The sequence below is a fragment of the Ptiloglossa arizonensis genome, chromosome 12 (assembly GCF_051014685.1).
Source record: "Ptiloglossa arizonensis isolate GNS036 chromosome 12, iyPtiAriz1_principal, whole genome shotgun sequence".
Taxonomy (NCBI): Eukaryota; Metazoa; Arthropoda; class Insecta; order Hymenoptera; family Colletidae; genus Ptiloglossa; species Ptiloglossa arizonensis.
Genome location: NC_135059.1, coordinates 13055444 through 13078990, shown reverse-complemented (window position 1 = coordinate 13078990; position 23547 = coordinate 13055444). Strand labels below are relative to the sequence as shown.

At 45.1% G+C, this 23547-nt stretch overlaps 1 protein-coding gene across 1 annotated transcript in view; it reads right to left on the bottom strand.

Annotated features, from left to right (window-relative positions):
* The window catches only part of LOC143153371 (uncharacterized), a 29729-nt gene extending 6493 nt beyond the window's left edge, over positions 1–23236 (bottom strand). Inside the window, exons 1-4 of the mRNA XM_076324469.1 lie at positions 22815–23236; positions 16158–16370; positions 15360–15498; positions 1302–1428 (exon numbers count right to left, since the gene is read on the bottom strand). Of these exons, the coding sequence (XP_076180584.1) occupies positions 1302–1428; positions 15360–15498; positions 16158–16370; positions 22815–23110 (775 nt within the window). The 5' untranslated portion in view covers positions 23111–23236. The remainder of the gene's footprint in view (positions 1–1301; positions 1429–15359; positions 15499–16157; positions 16371–22814) is intronic.
* Between the last annotated feature and the right edge of the window lie 311 nt (positions 23237–23547).

The following is a 23547-nucleotide window of genomic DNA, read 5'->3' as shown; positions in this document are numbered from 1 at the left end:
TTACGAGTTCCTAACTACTGTGCAATTTCTATTTTCCACAGGGTTCCTTATTTCCATTTTAAATTTCATTTCAATTTTCATTTTCGGTATAATTTCCAATTAAATATATTATCACGATAATATATTACCAATAAGCAATTTGGGCTCGTTCGAAGCAAAATTTGAAAAGAATCGATAAAATCAATAAAGAGTACGAACGGTAAGGAACAGAGAAAGTTAAATGAAAAAGAAGCGAGAGAAAAATAATTAAACGAGTATAAACTTTCGTTTAATGCATCGTGTGTAATAAATTCGCGAAAGATTTCATTTAATGGTATTATCGGCGCATTTAAGAGCTCTCCCGTTGTAGTCTTTCATGGTGGTCGAATTGAACGTAACGGTCTCGAATGGCGCTCAATCGTTGTCGATTCTTTGAAATTCGATCGCGTTACATTGTGGCGGGAATTTAATTTACGACCTCGGTGTATACCTTTGCTATACCTACATCGGTTTAATTTTGTCGCCGCTGCCTTCGCTCCACTATAATTGTACGACAACGCGTCGATTAATATCCATTATAATCGCGATCTTTTGCTCGAGGATCGTCAATTAGCGAGGCGAGATATCGATCGGTGGCGATTAACCGGCTACTGGCGCCAGAGTAAAGTGCCGACACACCTGTTTACCGGTTCGATCGCGGCGAATTCGCCGCGCGAAGTAAACGACGCGCGATACATCATCCCGATAGTGGCGACGTCGGTAATTTATACGAATTTCTCGCGATGCTTGAAATTTTCGCCGAGAGAACCGCGAATCGAGTCGTCGGTGCATACGGATCGATCGTCGTTTGTCCAACGCGTGTTTCCTTTGGTTTTTTCTTGTCGCGAGCAAATACGATTAAAGACGAAAACACATCGTTATCAGGTGGCACGCGAACGCGCCGAAACCAATGCGTGTAATTTATTTACGAGATACAGTCTGCTATTCGGAGTAACTGCTTCGCGAAACTATTTGACTATCGAACTTCGATTTGATGAAAATTGCTGCTTTGGGAGTGGAAAAATCACTCTCGCCGTATATAATAAACTCGTTCGTACTGGACAATTTATTCAGGAATATATTTTTCGTACTTTTTGTTCTCCGTATCGAACGACAAAACTTATCGAACAACCTGTTATTCGAATCAGTGAAACGCTCGAGAAATAATTCGAATCGGTGAATTCTAATCGAATTATCGAAAAACAATTGTAAACCTTCGACAGTAAGACTCGACGTGTTTCCATTTTCGTTTGAAAATCGAAATAAAAGTGTGGTTCTCTTACCCACGTAATCCGGTGTTCCCAGGATCTCGCGAACCTCGGTCCCTTCGAGGATCACCCTCGAGATCTCGAAATCGCAAAGTTTCACGTCGCACTCTGGGAAGCTGCCCATCATCACCAAATTCTGTGGCTGAAACGCAAAAGAAAAAAAAAGATATCGAAATGAAAAAATGAAACGAAAAAAATATATAACGAGTCGTGGTGGGTTGGCACAACACAGTCGCCTCCACTTTCCCGCTTCCGTTACCAATTAGTTTTCGTTAATTGAGTCGTTAATCCATCGCAGGCCAGGACCTCGGAATTTCATTCTTTCCTGTAATTGACTTTCGATCGTTAACAACGTACTCTACGAAACCGAGCGCTCGAGCGGCGCGCTTTCAACTCCGGCAATGAACGAAAAGCAGGCTCGTTAATATTTTCTTTTACGCCGGCGTTTATCGCGCCGTGGAATTCCATTGCGAATCGTGTTCAGGAATCGTTCGAGAGACTCTCGTAACGAGGATCGTCGTTCGTTATCGAGTTGCGCGACGATTTGCATACATCGATGCATAAGCGTCCCGAATAGAAGCACTTGCTACGTTTACTGCAATCTTGGTTCCTGGTCACGGGAAACGCTCAACGGGACCGATTATTTTCACGTTGAAAAATTGCCAAGTATTCGTATCAAAGATATCAATAATGAAAACATTTTTTTTCATTCGGTCGTATTGTTATCTTAAAACAGTCATTATTTTCTAGACGATTCTTATAGCTTTGGTTGATCCGCAAAAAGGTCAGTAGGAGTCTCTGTAACTCCTGGACCGATTCTTTCCATGTTGAAAAATGGCCAAGTATCTACATTAAAGATACTCAAAGAAGAATAAACATAGCGCGTAAACGAAGGAAAAAATATTTCAAAAGATTGTTCAACCGAGAACGAAATTTAGCGAAAGAAGTACATCGAAGAAGTGCGCAATGGAGGGTCGCTTCGCGAAGCGGGTTGTTAAAGGGGTTAAAATTCCCGGATCGATTCTTGCCAAGTTCCCGTAGTGTCGTGATTCGGGTATTCCCCGCGAGAGGGAAGCACGAGGTAAATAATGGGCGTGCACGTTTTCCCGTTGCGCGTGTTTCACGAATTCCCGATGATCCGCGAGGTCGCTGAAAAGTCTCGCCTCGAGACGAGTTCGGTGCGTGTAAACGGCACCGCTTTAAACAACGCTGACAATTAGCGAGTTAATCGGGCGCGATCGGCCCTCGTTCTTTTACGCGGCACGACTGCTGGCCAGCGGGACGTCTTGTATCGCGCGCCACACTGCCACACCGTACGACCTCACCATTCGGGAAACGTACAGAGGGCGTTGCACGCGCTACGACTACCGTCTCTCAGGCATTCACTTTTTGCGTACCTCTTTTTCTTCTTAATTATGCACGCATCGTCGTACGGTGGAAAGAAAAACGAAAAAGGAGAAAGAAAAAATAACAAGAAGCGCGTTCAAAGGCCACGTGAACCTTCGAGCTGGAAGATCGCTTTATCGACGTCGTCTCGTAAACCGAGTGGTCTCTTCGAGACGAACAATCGTTTCTGCTAGGAATTTACGAAAGTGCGACCTACCACTTCTCCGGGTAAATATCTCCTCGTCCACGCTTTACGGTAAATTTAATCGGTAAGATCGAATCTTTGCCAACGTATGTAAATTCCTTTTTTATAATATCGTCGACATTTTTTTCTGCCTCTTTCCCGTTATTTAAATCGCTTCCGTGCGCGATGTATAATTTCTTCTCTTTGCATACAGCCTTCGCGTTTTCTCGTACTGCTCGCCTCGCTTTTCTTTTTTCGTTCACCCGGATCGTATGTTTCTTTTCGTACGAACAGCTCGGGATAAATAAATCAAACTCGAATTTAAACATGTCCGGTAATTTTTGACCGATTTTATATATTGTAGGATATATATCGGGGAATTGATGTCTTTTTCACAGGGTTGGGCACATTTTATTCGAAGTAAGATATCAAATGATCGTTCGAAGTTATGGGATTATTTTAAATACTTTACGGTTTTTACTTTAGAAACGAGGTAGAAAGCTAACTTTATTTTTTGGCAAAAAGCAACGTATGTGGATAACTAATTTTATTCTGTGTTTAGTTTTAATAAATTGTTTGCAAATAATTTTTTATTTCAACCACTTCTCTTAAATAAAATAATAATTAAATTGTTTCTAATTGTCGTATACTGCTACAAAAAAAAAAAACACTCAAAAATAATACTTGTATAAATGAGACGTTATATGCAAATCTATAATGCATTTTTGATGCAGTTAATGATCATTTGACACGATAGTGTAAGAGAATATTCGAGAACATTTATTTGATCAAATAAATGATAAAATGATGAATTATTTTATTCAACGTACAAGTAACAGAATAATCTAAAGAAAAATTAAAATCTCTTCGCTTTGCAAACAGCCTTCGTGTTTTCTCGTATTGCTTTACTCATTTTTCTTTTTCCGTTCTCCCGGTACGTGCTTCGTTTTGTAAAAAAAGGCCAGGATAAATAAATCAAACTCGAATTTAAATACGCCGGGTAACTTTCCATCGATTCCAAAAATCGTAGGATATTTGCCGGCGAATTAACATCTTTCTCGAAGTCACGCCGTCGATCACCATTGGTCCCTTGGTTTTAACGAATAAATAACGAATCGCGGAATCCTTTTGTTTATCTTTTTTTCATTCGATAATTCTACCACTTTGTCCATCGCTTGGTTACTTATTGCTCGTGGATACCGCGTTGAAATTCATCGTTACCATCGAGGCGATCCTGATCATTTATATTGTCAAGGCTCGGCGCTTACACTAAGGAGAATAACTGATTCAATGTTGAGAATTTTTATGTAAATCATTATTCGTTCAATTCGAGTTATTCGATTTACTCCATTCGGGTCGAGTTATTCAGTTCAATTCGAGCTACTCGGTTCAATTCGAGTCACTCGGTTCGATCGTAGCTACTCAGTTCAATTCGAGTTATTCGATTTGATTCGATTTACTCCGTTCAATTCGAGTTATTCGGTTCAATTCGAGTCACTCGGTTCGATCGGAGCTACTCGGTTCAATTCGAGTTATTCGATTTGATTCGATTTACACCGTTCAATTCGAGTTATTCGGTTCAATTCGAGTCACTCGGTTCGATCGTAGCTACTCGATTCGATTAGAACTGCTCGATTCTTTCGAGTTCTCGTATCGAAGATTCGAGTCTCGACTGTTTGAAATGTTCGGTTCAAAGACATTTACCTGCACGTTGGACGAGATTCGGTTGTCCCTTGCGCTCGGTCCCTGTCGAATTATATTCATCGCGTGCAGGTTGACGTCATCGATTCGCGCGTCGACGCGTGGCGGGATTTACGATTTTGCGAAATCCATAAAAAAGAAAAGAGAAAAAGAAAAAGAAGAAGAAGAAGAAGAAAAAATCGCGTTATTCCACACAGGTATAAATCGTCGTCGAGCGCGTTCGAAGCGACGACTTCCAAAAATAGTAAAAGAGGAAGAAGTAACGCGAAGGCTAACGAAACCGCGATCGGGAATATTTACGGAAAAACCGAGGATGGTGTACCTCTACCTACGAATAGCGCGCCGCGTGATTCGCGCTTCGTCCGTTGGAACATCGCGGCCATTTACATAAACACGGCTGATGCTGTTACGATAAATTCGACTGCGCTCGGAGAATAGAATAGAATATTAAGTTTCTCAGGTGAACACGCGCGATCTTCCCTGCGATCTTCGTTGCGTAGCCGTTTCCCTGCAAACGCGGATGCGATCCTTTCTTTCTTTCTTTCTATCTTTTTTCAATCCAGAGTGGATACGCGTTCTCATTTTATTTCTCGAACGCGAGTCGCATATTCGATCTCGGAGTCGTTTCGCGAAAACTAGATCCCTCGATCGTCCTTGTTTCCTCGAGGGTGGTTCCAAGTGAACCTTGAAACAATGGCGCGACACAAAATTAACGAACCGACATTTTTCTATATTCGTATTTGCACCGGGATGTTCGATAAGTGCTGTACCCGACGAACGTGGAATGTTTATTTTTCTAAAAATATCTAACAACGTTCGATCGTTCGATTTTTCATCCTAAATCAACGTAAAAGAAATTCTAGAATGCATGCTGTTCTCCATGAAAGTTCTCCAAATTTATTACTTCATGAAAAATCGATAAACGAAACCGTTATATATCTCTCATTGTCAATTCTAACACCGTAAACCGTACTTGTTTAGAAACGAATAGACGAAGCAACCGTTTGAACATTTTTCCGAGCAACTCGGCTTTAAGAATGTACAACTTGTATAAATTTTTGTAGTTATCCGTAACACGTCCCGTTTAATTTCATACACGATTCTTTTGTATATTTTTGATTATCGATATACCTACGTACACCGATGTTCCCGTCTGTGATAAATAATAACAGTAAAAATTGTAACAAAGAAAGAATTTCACATCTCGGAACGTTAAGGAATACACATACATATATATGGAAAGTGATGAAAACGTTCGCGATTGAAAGAAAATAGTCTAAAATCACTTTCGTTTTAACTGGTTTCAGTCCCCCTTGAAAATCGATCGATGGTTCTCGGCGTTATGTAAGTAGCTGCTTCTCGCGGGAACAGGAGAAACGTTGGTGCATTCGCTCCGGTAGAGAATCTTCCTGGCTTTAAACGTCGAGAGGGGTCCTTGGAGAATCGTCGCGTGGGCGAATCTGAATATTCAAAGTTTCTCTCGGTAGTCCCGCCACGCTGCGCCACGCCGTGCCACAGCACGGCACGGCACGCGGCTAATAAATAATGACAAAAGACGTAAAAATAATTCTCGACCCGCGAGATGCGCAATTCCGCGGGAGCCATTAAGCGTAGCGGGGCATCGCGGTGTTGCGCGTCGCGATTCAAGGGGAACGAGAGGATACGCATCGGCCACACGTAGGTTCGTTCGTTAACACGTTGACCGCCATGTGTATCCAATTGGATGCACACCTATGTGGGTCCAGGGCGCCGCGTGTATCTATTTCAATACGCGCGGGTTTCCCACTTCCTCTACCTTTTGTACACCGACGGTGGTAATATCTGTTCTTAAGAATGAAATTCTTTACAGTGAAAAACTTTTACATCGTATCTTCGGTGAAATTGCAGGTAATGAAAAATTTGTGCATTGGTTTTTTTTTTGCTTTGCACGCGATGAAGATATCCCTTGTTAAGAATGAAATTTTATACAATGAAAGCTTTGTGCATCGTTTGTTTTTTTTGGAGGGTGTAACCTATCGCGTTACATTGCTACAACAATTTAATTTACGATCTGAGCTATATCTTGGCTACTACGGTACACTGTTCGCGCGACTGCTCCGGGAAAAATGCATCTCGGGGGGGTTGCAAGTGACGCTCCGTTCGAACGAAAGCCGGGTCAGTATCAACGTGGCGCCAGAGAACTGGTTACGAAGAGCTGCGCGTTAAATAAAATCACTCGGTCGCGATAAATCTAATCGCCTCCTCGATCGAGTTCGCGCGTTAATTGACCCGTTTCTCTTCGGTTTTGGCGAGTTAGGGGCCCGTCGATCGGAACGGAACGACTCGAAAGGGTGTCATCGAGTCCCACGTGAATGAATATTCGACTGACTCTCGTTGACCGAACAACAGCGTGGGTCGAAACATCGCATAACGCCTCGTGGAACCTGTGTCCTTCCCGAGGTGTTCTGTCCGGTGCGCGAGAAAAAAAAAGAAAGAAAAAAGAACTTACTCGCGCGATTCGCTTCGAGAGGTTTCTTGCGAAATGTGGTCCTACCCGGGACTCGAGCGCGTTTTCGCGCGTCCAACAGCGTCGTGACGCGCCTCTCGGACGTTCGAAACGACGCTATTAATCGAGTTAAGCTCGATGCGGATGCGTAATTCTTTTTCCTCACGATCGTACGTTTCACCATTAACTTTCGATCGAAAACAACGAAAGATACATGGCCAGTATAATATCTGTGTATCTATGTATATATATATTCATACTTGGAGCTAAGACGAAGTTTAAAGAAGATTCGGCACAGGTGAAAAAATTCAAAAAGAGTCGAGGATCGTGACGAACAACACGAAGATGGAATTGCGGAAGTTGCTTCGACAATGGCATAATTATTAGAACCGTTGCATCAACTCCTAAGAGAACTACCTGTCATTGACGTTCCACTCGAGTCTTCCACTTCTCGAGGGCCGATTTCTATCGTACGTCCCTCTCGGTTGTTTTCGGTTGTTCTCGAACGTAAGAACGTGGAAAGAGATGCACGATTCGAGACTAAGATCGCGAACGTAGCGGTTTTATCGCGCGTCGCGAATTGCCCTTTTAAGCGCGGTCGAAATAAGCCGAGGCGTTTCATTAAGTTTCCTCTCCTCCTCTGTTCCAGCAAATGTCGCGAGACACCCAGATAGGTGCTCCAGTTACGGCGAACAGGTTAGCCGCTCGTATCGCCGCGGAGTCGCGGACAGAGCTAGTGATTCATCGGGTGCAAACTACCGAGTAAACCAGAATGCGATTACTTCTTTGCGCGGAGAGACGTGGGAGCCGGAGCGCGTTTCATTTCTCGCGCGCGCACGCGTGCGTTTTCCCTCAAACACCGATCCCGCTCGCTTTAAGCCGCCTCCACACCGAGCCATGGAATTTCCTCAAACGATTTCAAGTACGTATTGTAGCGGTGCAAACCGAATTGTTTCTTTCCGTAGAAATCGATACTTGTATATCACTGTGCGATAACACGAGATTACAATTGCTATAATCGTTGACTCGTAATTTTTAAATTACTGTGCGACAACACAAGTGCTTTAATCGTCAACTCGTCATTTGTAAATTACAGTGTAATAACGCGAGTTTACGATTGCTTTAATTGTACAGAGATACACGATGGTTTGTGCAACGGGTACTTGAGCTCGTTCGAAAGTATTGTAAACTCGTGTTATTGCACCGTAATTTACAAATTTCAATACTTTCGAACGATCTCGAGTACGCGTTGTGCAAACAATCGTGTATTCCTCTACAATTAAAACGATCGTAAACTCGTGTAATATACCGTATAACTTCGTGTAGGAGTCTTTTTTCCAAGATTGAAAAAAAAAGATGGAGACGCGGTAATATTTCCACTTTTTCTTCGAGCGCGGGATATATTCTCGGCCCGTTGCGCGATACTGCCTATACACGTTTGTACACGCAGAGCTTCGATCTTATCGGAAAATTTTCGAACAATTAGACGTAACTTTTGGTATCATCCCTCGACGATCGGTATCGTTCGCGAATATTTCACGTTGCAACGTGTGCGGGACACCTTTAACGCTTCGAATGCCTAGCGAGGTTTTCGCGTCTTTTCATTCACGGAGAACGACGCGGAGGCGTTCCAGAGTTATCCCCGACGTTTGTTCCAATTATTACGTAAACGAGAGAAACATTCGATACCTCGATGGTGTTGATTTTTCAAAATTTATACTTTCCTTTTCACGTCCTACGCTCCTGTACCACGAACCTACTCAACGTTTATTTTAAGTACATTCTTATCTTATCTCTTTACAACCCATTTCTAGGGAAGAGAACGAACAATTAGTTGTACGAGCATTTTTGAAATTATGGTTTCTATCTTACGACAAATTTACCCAAGAGATATCTTAGGTATACATTTCTCTTTTTGTATTTTTTGCAACTCTTCTTACAACCATTTGCAAGCGAGAGAAACGGACAATTAATTGTACAACTCTTTGAAATTTTATAGTTTCGTTTATACGACCAACTCACCGACGTATTGAGTACATTTTTCTCTTATTTTTGTACGCAAACAATCAACCGATCAGATTGCACCATTTCAACGTTATTTCGTTACGAACCGCGAGTACTCTCGTTTTTATATTAGCTCAATTCTATCTTCCTTTTGTACAATTTATTCACTTATATACTTCTAGGAGCAACGATCTACTTTTGCGATCCAAAGAGATCGTCGAAACGTTTATATCCAATAAGCTATGCTTATGCAAACTATACGTGCTATATTTGCTCGACAAGCAAGATGTATACTTATACCTCGATAGTGTACTCATTATGTTAACAAGATTGGAATCGTAACAAGGATAAAACAGACGCGAAACGGCGTTAGTGGAACAAACTGTAATAAAGTAAGAAAAACGAGGATACGAGAAAGAAAAAAAAGGTAAACGTGCAAGCTGGTACGAAAGCAGGAATATTGCTTTACATCCGGGGGGCAGGGGGGAGGCAATACAGTTTATCGCTACGGTTAAGACCGAATCGCGTTACGTAATAGAATATATAATGTAATACGTACGAGTATACAATAGGAATTGCCAGCTACGGATAAATTGCAATGTAAAATAATAAAACTGCGCTCGAAGAAATATCTGAAGTATGGATCGGTTAAACGGCGAAGCAAGATGCGGGTATGGGCGAAAGTTGGGGTACCGTAACAGGAAGAGATAATAAACGAAAGAAAATTTATTTACCACGTTACGGTATTCACGACGACGTTTAGGTTATTCGAAACTTTACAAGTACCGGGATCTTTTTATGGCGAGTGTACGCCAAGTGTCGATACAATCGATGACGAATAAAAATTCGAATAAGAATTTCGAACGACCTACAAAAGATGAACAATTTTTGATTCGCTGTTGGTACGAATAGAAGTACAAATTTCGATCGTAGAACGAACGCGTGTGTCGATATCTCTTAAGAAAAACAAAATGGAAACAAACGACCGAATAGGTGACACGTGGCTAGGCCAGTCGGTCTAATGAAGAACGTCGATCCATAAACACGAGATAAACATTCAGCCTTCTTGCTTCACGCGTGTAAAAGGACGTAGTCCCTAGTGTGTAAATTTGTAAGTTTTCGGAGATTGCTGCACGGAACAGGGTGATCGAGGGATAGAAAAGTGTACACGTGCCTGACGAGTAGTTTACAATAGGTTGTTCAATGTTGAACTGTACTACATTGAACAGTACTGTTGCTTATTGAGCAACCTAGTACTGTGCTGTCCAATAAGTTTTATCGAAGGACAAAACTTATCGAGCAAGCTAGCATTTTCGTTGTTATTCCTCGTGATAATGAACCAGTGAACATAAACGGTGTCCTTCCATTGTGGTGTTAACCTCGTATCCCGAGAACGCTTCGATGGAACCGAGTGTCCCTCCCGAGGTGGAATCCAGGAAACTCCTCTCCTCGGGGTCTGTCCTCTCGCGTAACGCGATTCCTTCCTTTCTCTTTCGCGGGAATTTCGCGAGTTATCAGGAGGTGCTCCAGTTATGGCGGTCGGGCATAGGTATCGAGCGTTCAGCGCGATAGGGACCAGGTGTGATTCACCGACGGAGTCAGGGCGTGGTCGTTCCACCGCGAAGAGCGTGGGGTCTTATTGCGTTCTGTTTTGCCTCCACCCTGGATGATCGTACGAGAACGGTGCGCGCATCGCACGACGATCCCCGATTCTTCGGTTTCCCTTGGAAATAACGAGACCTCTCGAGCCGAGACCGTCGCACGAAAGACTGCCCGCATTGTTGCAAGAAATCGGACCGATGATGATACAATGGGAATTTCTTCGTTGTTCATTTACACAGGGTGTTTCGTGCGAGCGAAGAACAATAATAACGATAATTCGATCCCTCGAATGAACCGCAATAACAACAATAATTCGAGTAAATGACGATAACAACGATAATTCGATTGGTCGAATAAAGAAGAATAATAAGAATAACTCGATCCGTCGAGAGAAGAAGAATGATAAAAATAATTTAATCGGTCGAGTAAGGAGCCATTTGAACCCAGTCCCGTTCGAAAAGCCCTGTTACCGATCCGAAGGTGGCAGCACGCGGTTGAACGACTCCGCAATGGGTGTGTTCTTTTCGGACAAGCTGCGGACAGTCGCGATACCGTGGCACGTCGCCGGGACGAGTAATCGGGATCGAATCTCGCCGAGACGGCGTGTATCGGTTACGGTGCAGTCTCCACCGACAGACAATGCAATTGCATCGATTCGGGACGGTGGATATATAAAGAGGTGCAGCTGGCGCGCACGCATTCGGCAGCGTGGCGGGCGGATCGCGCCTTCTCGTCCTCAGATACAAACGCCCCGCTACGTCCAAATACGGCGCTCGAGTGTTTATGGAATGCGGGAATAATGCAAGTATCGTTCACCGTGGCCCGTGTATCGCGAGCGACAACGCCGCCAAGAATTTGCGGTGGCCGAGGTTGTGCTCCTCGGAGTCCTTTCGAACGGGTTACACGGGTCGTTTCTGACCCAAAGCGTTTCCGTTACACATCGGACTTCCTTTCGAAGGGACGTACAATTTTACCATTTTTTTTACATCGGTGTGTAACGTCTGAACAGTACCATTCGAGTGATCAATGGAACGATACATTGTTTGTTTATCGTGCCAGACTTCATCGTTTCGGTAAAAGTAGAACCTGTATAGACGAAATGAAATATAAGCGGTGACTTCGCGTCGATGCACACACGTTGTCATTCACTAACCAAGAACTTCGTGCAACGTTTAGTCAATATTTAACCTTTAACGAATACGATGGTCATTTTATCGCATATTCAGCGCTATCTGTAGAACTCCGCAAACGATTATTTAAATACTTGTAGGCATTGTCGAGAGAACAAAATCTTATTATTCTTGTTAATTTATCAAGAAACCGAAGAAACTAAATTCTTGACGATAACAAAATTCCACGTAATCGGTCACGATTAAGAAAGGAACAAAATTCTACGTATTTTCGACAGCAGAAAACAAAATGGCCGACGTGGAAACGAACTCGGCTGCCGAACGGACAATTCTCCACCGGCTCGGCATAAAGACATTCGTTATGGCATATATACGCGTTACACGCGTACACTGTTTTCTGTTCTCGAGCGGCGGTGTCTATAATTTTCGCGCGGACAAATTTGCCCGCTCGTGCGCTCGCGCGAATCAAAGTAAATCGACGCGAGGAAGACGCGTCGCGGGGGTTCGAATTTACGATCGAACGAGTATTCGCGTTCCGTTCGAGCGATTCTCAATCGACCGGGCAGGCTTGTTTCTCTTTTTACCGATCGTAAGTTCCATCGAAGGTGACGCTCGAACATGCGCGAGTAGTTTATATCGGTATTTACGCACCCTCGTGGGCTGAGCTCCGCGCGCATCGAAACCACGAAGCAGACCGATCCGAGTTCGAATCGAGCGTCTAAATAAACAACGTTGGTAGTTCGACCGAAAAGTCTCGCGGCACGATTTACGAGGAATCGTCGCTTGTAAGTTGGCACGCGCATGCGCACGCGCGTGTGCACGCGCATGCGCGCCACTAGCGCGTGATACGCGACCGGCCCCCTCGGCCGTCGATGTTACACTTTATTCGCGAAATATTGGGTCGCAGACTCGAAATCCGTTTAAGGCGTCGTGTGCGTTCGGTCCAAATATACAGGGTGGCCCGACAACGAACGTTCCCTCGAATATCTACCACGAGAGCAAGAGAAAAAAAGTTCTCTACATTGTTCGTGCAACCGAACTCGACGTGTCGATTATTGGTACCTTTAATGGCACGAATTATCCTGGAACCGAGAGGTTTTCGAAACGTTGCTCGAGATGGAAAAGAGTTTAAAGCGACATAGAATTCGACGTGGACGAATACAAGTCGTACAACAACAATACACCTGGTCTGGGTTAGTGTATTTGAAAAGACCCCTATAAATGAAACGCATAACAAGAATCGAGTTATACCCAAGTTATACTTTTCCTTCGAAACAGTTCGAACGCCCTCTTTGCGTAGTCAGTGACCACCGATACTCGATACGGTTTTACGTGTAAAAATCGTAAAATACATATGTCCCTTCGATCTAATCCAGCAACGTCCGTGTATAGTAAAAAATTGTTCTCGGAATACTCGGTCTCTCGGTCCGGTAACTTCGGGGACGCACGAGATACGATCGTGATCGGTCCAGCTTCGTGTATAAATATACGCGAAAATCGTCCTGTCGGCTGGGCGTACTCGCGACGAATCCCCGCGCGCAGGAACTCTTAATTACGTCGACGCGATACTTTACGGTCGATGTAGCCCGGCGTGAAAAATCGTCGGGGCGGCCAAGCTCGCGAGGCATCGAGAGACAACGGAGACACCGAGACCGGTCGTTATTGCCCGTTAAAAAAGACGGTCGCCTCGGCGGAGAGCGGAGCGACAAGCTGAAAATACGCGACACGGGCTTTATTCGACGACACGCGGCGAGTAGTCGCCGCTCGTTCGTTGGTTCGTTGGTTCGTTGGTTCGTTGGTTCGTTGGCTCGCTCGGTCGTGCACCGAGTTCGTTTTTTTCACGAGCGCAGCCGACGTCGAGCTAAGAGGCGTTTACATTTCCGCGATTGCTGAAATAAAAGGCGCCTGTGCGCGTGTATCGAGGGGACGCAATAAATTGCCAGGGAACGAGCAGGGAACAGGGCCCCTGCGCGCGCATCGGGGTTTCGCTTCCAGCCGAGTCCCAAGTTCCGTCGGCTTTTTTCGTCGCAGTCTCGTCGCGTCCGGCGTCTCGTCGGTCAGCGAGGAGGTCTCGAGCAGGGACCGATCGAACGTGTACCTACAACCACTGTGTATCTCTCCTCTTTGTCCGGCCGGGACGTAAAAGGCGATTCCAATTTGTTTGTCGACCGTTTATCGCGGAATCGCCTTGCCGTCGCGAGAGCGAGCAATTAAACCTCCATCCGGTAGTTCCGAGCCGACCAACCGCGGCGAGGAAATTCCCGACCGAGACTCTAGAGTTTGATTTAAACTTGTTCCGAGCGTCTGGGACCAGGGGGAATCCCTAAAGCCGCACCGGAAGCATCTCGACTATTTTAAACGGGAACGAAACGTAATTCGGGTTTTATCGAGATTTTCGACTTACAGGGAACTACGAGGACTTCCTTCAATTTTCGGTGTTTGATTGGAACTCGTTCGGAGAAACTGAGACTTTGGGGGGAATCCCGAAAGGCGCGGCGGGAAGATCTCGTGTATTTAGAATTCGGTCTTTATCGAGATTTTGAATCCCCGATGGAATCTCGAGTGTTCATTTTGTTTTCATTTTCGTTTATCGTCTTCGTTGCCCGTAAAAGTAACCATGTATATGCGAGATAAATAAAATACGCGCAAACTTATTGCACGAGTAAAAGCGAACAGAAAAATGTTTATCGTTCGTCGCGAAGTATTTCGTTCGAATAATTTTTCCAACATCTTTATTACGCAAAGTAGGAGAAAATATTACGTCCTACTAGAATAATTACGTAATCGCGTGGGAAAGCGAGGTACAACCGCAAGTTGCCGTTAAACGTACTCTGAAGGATAAAAGATCCGGTGGCACATTTAATCCATTAAGTACCGAATTATTCTTTTCTCGATATTCGTGTCTAATTTTCTATATGTATTATTTCCAGAACCATGTGGTTCGTTTTTACCTTTTCCGACGCCATTTTCGTCGAGCATTCATATCTCCGTTACTTCGCGACACTTCTACGAACAGTTTCGGACCGTAAAATCTGTTCACGGTTTTCCTCGGTGCGTTTCGATCGGTTCGACGACGCGCCTCCGAAAAAAGAAAGAACTTTACGCGGAAAGAGAAGAAAGAAAAAACAAAAAGGCAAAAAAAAAAAGAAAAAAGCGATCGCTCGTCATCGCCGGGGATTTATTTTTAGACGCGAGCGGTTTCTCAGGTATTCGGAGCTCGGCCGACAGCCGCGGATTTCTAGGATCTCGGTTACATAGAAGGCCGCGTTAATTGACCGCGTAAACGCGAATGGCATCGGCCCAGTCTTTGGACTGTACGCGGGGTCGACGCGCGTGCGCGTGCGCGATTGCTCGTCGAATTCCATCGCGATGCTTCAGAGCACGGACTTCGCGAAGCTCGACGGGCACCGGAGACACGGTTTTCGATATTCCTTGCTTTTCTTTTCCTTGTGCTCTGGTCGCGCGAAGAAAATCGTCGGAACTAGCCGGTGACGCGACGTCGGGTGCAAAGTCGATTCCGGGATCCGGATATACGAGAAACGCGACAAGTTCGTCGTCGACCTTTTATGGGTCGAACTTACCTTGATGTCCAAATGGGCGATATTTCTCTCGTGGAGGTAGGCAAGTCCTTCTACTAGCTGCCTGACAAAGTGCACCACGTCACCTTCGAGCGGCACCAAATCGCCGTCGATGAGCGTCTGGAGATCGCCACCGGGTGCGCTGAAACGTTTCGGAAGCTCGAGAAATTTCGTTTGCGTTTCGGGTGAGGGGGGTGGATAATTGGCGGTGAAGCGAGGGGATCGAATGTACAGTCGACGCGGTAGAAGTCGGTCGCTGGTCAGCGAGCGAAGAAGTCACAGGGGAAGGGGAACCGACCAGTCGCGTCGCGAGCGATGACACGGTGACGCCCCTCGACGCGATACGCTGTCGCTATTGGCCAGAGCGGACAAACGTAGAAATACAGCGTACGACGAAGTACGCGAGACGTATCCGAGGTGAGTTCGCGAATCGTAATATATGCATCGTGCAATTTTTCATGTATGCTTACGTACCCCCAAAGTTTCAATATATTTTCAACTTCCAAGTTTGCGATCATCCCTAGCGACAACGTATCCGCGGGCATCCCCATTCCCTTGTGACTTTTTATCTCGTAGAACGACAGATGTATAAACATTCGAGAAAAAGTTCGTAAGTTAAAAATTTTTCAATTCTTCGCCCGATACTCTCCCAGAACTCTCTTCGCTCGAGGTTCATGTGGTTTTTAAAATACGAAATACATCGTAACGCTACAATAAAATCTAAATTCGTCGTCAAACCCGTCTACCGTGTTTCGATTATCGTCCATTGTTCACCGCAGTATGGTCGTCAGCGATACTCACTACTCCATCACGAGTACGATCTCCTTGGGCGTCTCGTAGACGTCGTGAAGTCGCACGACTCGCGGCGATTGCGAGCAGAGCGAGAGGAGAGCGATCTCGTGCCTCAATTCGGCGCTGCAGTCCGCGTTGAATCGGTTCCTCGAGGAGTACTTGGCGGCGTATAGGATACCGGTCGATCGGGACCTGCAGCGATACACTTTCGCCCATTGTCCGCTGTCGAAACAGATACCAGAGACACTCGTTAGACTTTTATGCTCTCGCGCGATTATCTCGTGCGAAATTAATTGGCCCCGCGGCGAAGGTAAGGACGGAGACTCTCCCGAGATCGAGATGAGACGCGGGTCGGTTACCTTTTGGAGGTCCCCCCTCTCCGCGCCGGAGAGGGGTAACATTGAAATATTCCAACGAGGAACAAAAGACGAGCAACTTCTCCTCCGTTGAATACGAATTTTAATTTCAATTACGGAACGAACCGTTTCACAATTAATATACAACCATTTGTCCAATTATAACATCTGGTATAAATATACAACAACTTGTCCAATTGTAATATCTGGTACGAGTATAAAACAATTTGTCCAATTGTACACCGATAGCACCAATTATAGTACGAAGACCAAATCGTGGACTAATATTCCAAATGGAATAAATAGTAGGTTAATTTTACTCGTTACACTGGTATGTTGAAAAAAAAGTAAAAGAATCCGAATAGAATCTAATAAAGTTGGTTTACTCTTTGGTAAACGAATGTATAATAGAACAAACGTGGGAAACCAATATTTCTTCCTTGTTGACACGCAAGAGCGAGTAAACGTTGCAGAGATACGTGCAAAATTAGCTAAAAGGTAGTTTAAATACAATTGTGCAAGTACAATCTCATTGGATGATATTTCACGTAATTCAATTGTGCACGTTTAAAATTAAAGTATGGCACACGTATTGTCCGTTCATGAGAATGAAAGGTTAACGACTGCTCATATCTCAATTATAGTTTACAGTCCGGTTAGAAAATTGAAAGTGACCATTACCCATGTAGCGAATTACCCATAATAGTTTTACACCTGCAATAGTTAATAGGTTTCTTAGCGTGCTCGCTCGTGAATGGGACAAAACGATCCATTGTCCAAAAAAATTCAATCATCGCTACTATCGTTCGTCGAATTACACAATCCGACTATAGTATTTGTACTCCGGTATCGAGAACGGTACGAAACTTAGATTCGAACAAAGGAAAATGTCTGACTCCTCGTTCTGACGCATTTATGTTAATTTTTTGTACGGAAAAGTAAGCGCATAGTCGTCCTCTTCTCAAGGATGTTAATCTTTGGGAATTATAGTGCAACTATAGCGAAACATCGTGCCAATTGTAACGCGAAGACCAAATTATGGTCGAATATTCCAAATGTGGGATAAACCACGATATAACTTTTTGAAATCTGTTTCGAATATTTGTGCAAAGCTTGGGGCTTTGTCAACGACGCGAAAGTTGCAATTTATACAATCGTCAAAGTTTAACGACAATCTTTAACAATGGCCGTGGCTGGAAGAACCACACTGTCCAACGAGTATGTAAACACTACGGGACGGCTACCTCGAGCAAATTTTATTATACGATGGTATATCGACGTTAAATTTTGTCGTCTCGAGACCAAGCTTCGGGCCTGCGAAGGTCGGATTCTTGACAACAACAATCGTATTTGGAGTTCATTCCATCGAAGACGTTTAGACAATTTTATTAACGAAATATCCTCTTGCTCTTTGTTCTCACATTTCAATCCTTTTTATTTCCTTCGATCGAACAAAATTATACACATCCATTTAATACTGCGACGATCTCAATAGACAATACTGTATCAAAGTTAGTAGATTTTTTAGATATCTAAATTTATTCGTTTCTATTACTTTTACAATTAATTTTTCCTACCACGGTTTCGTATAATTTTTCTTTCTTTTAATTCACCAAAGGGTTTACTTCGTCTATAAATAAATAACGCATTTCGACGCAAGCTTACAATAGAGTAGAGATTTCCCGATAAACCTCTCGCGTAGATTCGGGGCCCAGGTTGGCCCCCGTCGCGATAAGGCCCGGGATAGGGTATGCAATCTCAGAAAAGTGTCTCCGTTCCGTCGAGCGTGTCTTTGTCGAGAGTTGAACGAATGCATAAAAGACGAAAACAGCTGCAAAATTTTCGTTGACCGTCAGCGTGATTTTTACGATCGTCGCGGAGGATTCCGAGCGTCTCCGCGGCGCAAGGTCGACGCCGCGGCGCCTCCGAAGGCTGGTCGCGCGTACAGAGACGCGAGGCGACGCGAGGCGACGCGAGGGCTTTTACGCGCCTCTGCGCGTACCAGTGCAGCGCGTGCGCCGAAGTTTATTACGCAAACGTCCCACGCGAGCGATGGGTTTCTTCTTCGTGGTCGTTGTCGAGAGACTCTCGCGGTGACCGCGTTCTCGAACGATCGAAACTCGAACGACGAGAGACGAGAGACCGATCTAGCACGACCGCTATTTACGCGGCATAAATCTCGAGTAGAAAAAAAAACAACGCGCCGAGTGCCACGACGGTTCGTTGCACCGCGGTGTGGAAATTGTAAACCGTCGTTGTTGGATTCGTTATTGAATGTTGTTTAATCGTCCCATCGGATTTGGAATTAACGATCGTAGGTCGAAACGTGCGACGATCCCATCGGGGTAACGATAACTCGAATAAAGTAGAAATTACGAGTACGTAAGTAGGATCGATTCAAATTTTACTTTCTCTCTTCGAAACGTTTAAAACTCTACTTCGTTGTAGTAATTTGCGCGCAATTCTTTAACGGTTTTCCCTTTTGAGATGGAATAAACGAGTAAAGGAAGAAAGAAATATAGGAAAGATAGGAAGAAAGAAACAAACAAAAAATGTAAGGAAAGAAGTAAAAAATGAAGATATACAACGGTAAAGGATGACAAAAGATAAAAAAATAAGAAAATGATGGACGAAGTAAAACATAAAGGAATAAAAACTAAGGAAATAAAGAAGGAAATAAGAAAAAGGAAACGGAAAGAAAATACGGACGTTCGTGTATCGAAAGAAGATAAAATTCGATTTACCTCGGCGTTACGTAGGCGTTGGGAAGCCAACTCGACGAAACGAATGAGAATAGTTCGCGCGAGCAATTGTCGCGAAATTACACCGGCGTAAACCGATACTTCCGTAAGACCGCTTCCTACGAAATAATTCTTGAAAACGAGCCGGCGAGGGCGAAATCGGCTCCGCTCGAATTATCATAGAGTCGGTTAGCCTTTACCGCGAAATTATCCGAGTTTCCGCGATCACGGACGCTGATACACCGGGCAATAAACATATCCCGGACCTCGATACCGATACGTTCTTTAATCGACCGCGAATGAAATAACCCACCAGAGTCGTAACGAGCATCTGATAGTGGGTGCAATTAACTTTAATCGTTTCCAATTCGGAGACCGGAGAGACTGGCGTGCCTCGATTTTTCTTTTCTTTTCTTTCCTTTTTTTCCTTTTCTTTTCTTCTCTTTTCTTTTCTTTCGAAGCCCTTCACCCTCTCGCTGATTTTTACCCGGTGGTTCGCCGTGGATCCAAGGCCCGGGTTTCTAAAAGTAATTACCCAGCTGCGCGTTCGCTTATCCGCGATACCGAATCGCGATCATGCTCACTGAATCACCGAGTCGGATGCGGCTCGTACCAGGTAGATCGCGCTATATACGGCGACCAAAGACGCGTAGAGTCGTTCCAACGTGATCAAGGGACGATCGAAGCGCGAGTCGATGTCGTCGATGTCGTCGAAGCACCGAAACGAGGATTTCTGGGACCGTAGACGCACAAATCGATGTTCGTGAGAACGGTTTGTGATTTTTTTGAGAACCAAAACAAAAGAAAAAACAATTTTTGGTACGAAGAGAATCGAAAAAAGAAGAAAAATTCAAACTGGCGCATAATGTATTGCATGTGTGTTCGAGAGAAAAATTGTTACTTTTAAACTACTCCATTTTTTTATATAAATATACCCTGTCACTTTTTCAAAGAGTACAACAATGTGTCGATCGATGTATAAAAATTGTTTCTCGACAATGGAACCAGTGGAAAATCATTCGACGAAACATTGCGCGATAACAAACGTAATTTGTGATTTGTAAACTTCAGAATTGTTATTTCTGTCCATTGAAGGAACCATTGCGCGATAACGAACGTGATTTGTGATTTATAAACTTGAGAATTGTTATTTCTGTCCATTGGACGAACCATTGCGCGATAACGGACGTAACTTACGATTTATAAACTTGAGAATAGTTATCTCTGTCCATTGGAGGAATCGTTGTGCGAAAACTGACGTAAAAATCGATATCGATGGAAAGAAAATAGTACGTAAAATTTATTCGGAATATTTCGCGTGGTCCGGCTGAATCCTGAAAATTGGATTTCAATGCGCGAACTCTCACAGGCGAGCGTCTCCTATACCCAGGCGTTGAAGTCTCCTACCGTGATCCCGGGAACGAACGCTCGCGGGCTAATTTATGAAAATTTATTGCCGTGGTTTTCGAATACCTGGTCCCCTACTTTTCGCGCGACATCGAGCAATTAACCATTGGTGCACACCGGTGTCGTTCCATTCGATTCGCGTCGGTTCGGCCGCTCGTGAGCTCCGCTGCGAGTTTCACGCGTTTGCGAGAGGATCGCGCGCGCCTCGAACTTCTTTCGCTCGTTTTTGCCCGCGCGAAACCGTTCGATTCGCTTCCCCCGTCCCCGATGCTCGATTCCGACCGTAAACGTGCTCGTTAACGAGCTCCCCTTTCCCCGATACGCGCGCAAACACCACCGTAAACGCTCTACCGTCTCCTCCTCGAGCGTAAATGCTCTTCCATTGGTTTTTTCAGAGGGAAAAAGAACCGTCGAAAATTCGAAGCGAAACCGAAAAACGAGATACTCGTGGCGAGGAAGGCGGATCCCCGTTGCGCGATGCTCGCCGAGCGTATCAACGGAACGCCTTTGTACCGGCCGTCGAGTAAATCCACTTCATTAAGGATGCAAAGCCACGAGAGGCAATTGCGGTTGATATCGACCGGCCAGCTCGTGGATTATCAATGCACGCTGACAGTAGGTTACGCCGTCCATTAAAACTTGCATTAACATATCCGATAAATATGAAACGAACCACGGTTCACCGGATAAAAGTCCTCGATAAACGATAGGGGAGTGCGACTATCGAGTCTAACGTACGAGCAGTCGAAAATTAGGAGTAATCTTTTTTTTCTTGCTTCGTGGGCCAGCGGACCTGTTTTCGGAGGGAAAGGGAATCGGTGTCGATTGTACAGTTGACGAAATTTTCGCGATTTTGAATCATTTACCGCGAAATTATGCGTTTTGAACTTAATGCCAAATTTTCGAAACGAAAATTATTTATATTATCTATATTATCTATATTTTAAAATTATTGGTAGAAAATTGGGCGTATCGTTACGAGCTTGATACCGAGTAGTCGAAAATTAGGAGCAACGTGGTATAGCTCAGAGTGGCCAAAGTCTCCGAGGAGAGCTGTCCCAACGGTGCAATTAAAATATCTATTTGGACGAGGAAAGAGCCATACGTGGTACGAGAAGGGTTAATTTCAACCCCGTACCGTTTACTCCCTTCCGATCGGTGTTAATCGTCGCGAACCTAATTCATGGATCGACGATTAGTCCGCGCGGTAAATATGATTAATGCCCGACACGGGGCTGTACCGCGTCGCGTATGCGCGAGGCGTGTCGCTACCGCGTGTAACGCCGTGACAAATTAAGCATCCCGGTCTGAGAGTCGATTTATCATCGTCTCGGAGATTTCCGTCGAGCTGTGCGCGCACGCTTCGAACGTTCCTTGCCCGGGACGGGTAAGTAACGTCGGATCGATGGATCCCTTCCGCGTTTCCGTCTCCACGTTTTTCGAAACGGGACGACGCGCTCGTTTCAAAGGCCGAACGACGCCGGCGTCTCGCGTAACGCTCGAGAACCTTGGGGAGGCCAACGAACGAGACACAATGGGACGAAATTTCGCCGAGGAACGCAAACGCCGCTGGTGGGGATGATTTTAGATCGATATTGAACCGATAGCCACTCGAAGAAATATTAAAATTCGAAGCACCAGTTTTAGGCGAATAAAAATATATTGAAATTAAAAAAAAGAGAGAAGAAGAAGAAGAAGAAGAGAGATATTACACCGGTGTCGAACGAGCGTGAAAACGAGCAACGGGTAAGTTGAAACGTAAAGAATCTGACCATTGTACACTCGATGGAGTCTACGGGCCCAGAAAAGGCCCGAATATGTTTCTAATTTTGTAATCCGACGCGTTACCGAACAGCTGCAATCGAATCCGTAGAAGAAGCGCAAGTTGAAATAGAAAATAACGCGTACGCCAGTACACTCGGGATTTCTAGACCCAAAGAAGTCCCAAATACGTTTGCTTCGAACTTAATAGCGCGTTACGCGACAGTTTCGATCGAACTGGTACAACTGGTATAAAAACGCAATGATGTTTTTATATACGAGAGAAAAAATGTGCAACGTAATGCCCCTTTCCTGGACCCGTTCGATTATAAATCGAGGCGCGACGGGGGCCGTAGGCTGGAAAACACACGGTAGATTTCTCGTTGAAGATCGGCACTTACTTGGCGAATGGTTTCGGGTCGATCTCGTAGTGCTCCGCGATGGGCCCGGTTTTCACCACCCTGGCGAGTTGGGCCTCTTGCACGAGGACCAACCCCTCCTTCACGTGTTTCTCGCTCCACTGCACTCTGCACCGTCCCCTGCACCTGTCCTCGTTCCCCGTCCTGTCGTTGCCGCGCTTCGCCTTCGCGTTCGCGCACTTGCCCGACGATGCTTGAAGGTTTCGACGCTGGGGTCGCGGGGACGTCTTCCTGGCCGACGACATCGTCGGAGACTGATGATTCGGCTGGTAGATCATGTCCGTCTTTCAGGAATCGAGCCGGTGTGCACGATCGAGCATGCCGACGAACCGAGTGCGAATTCGCTCGGGGGACAGGCTTCGGTCTCGACGATCGCGGCGCGCGACCAAGTTCGTGGGCATCGAGCACTGGAAGAAACGACGTTCGTTAAACCGACACCAAAGCGGAGAAGCGTCGCGTTCAACGGCGATTGTCTCGCGACCAACGCGCAGAAAAAAGGAGACGCGTTCGAAACCGACCGAACGTTTCCTCCGACGAGTGCACTTCTCGCGACAAAGGGTGATCCGATATCGAGCGACCGTTATCGTCGAGATTCGGTGGCGGTACGCCGCGGATAGAATCGAAGATATCGTTTCGCTGGTCCGCGCGCGATAGAATCACGCGTGTCGTTGTTGTCTCGAAGTTACCTGAGCCCGATTTCCCCGATCGGAAACCG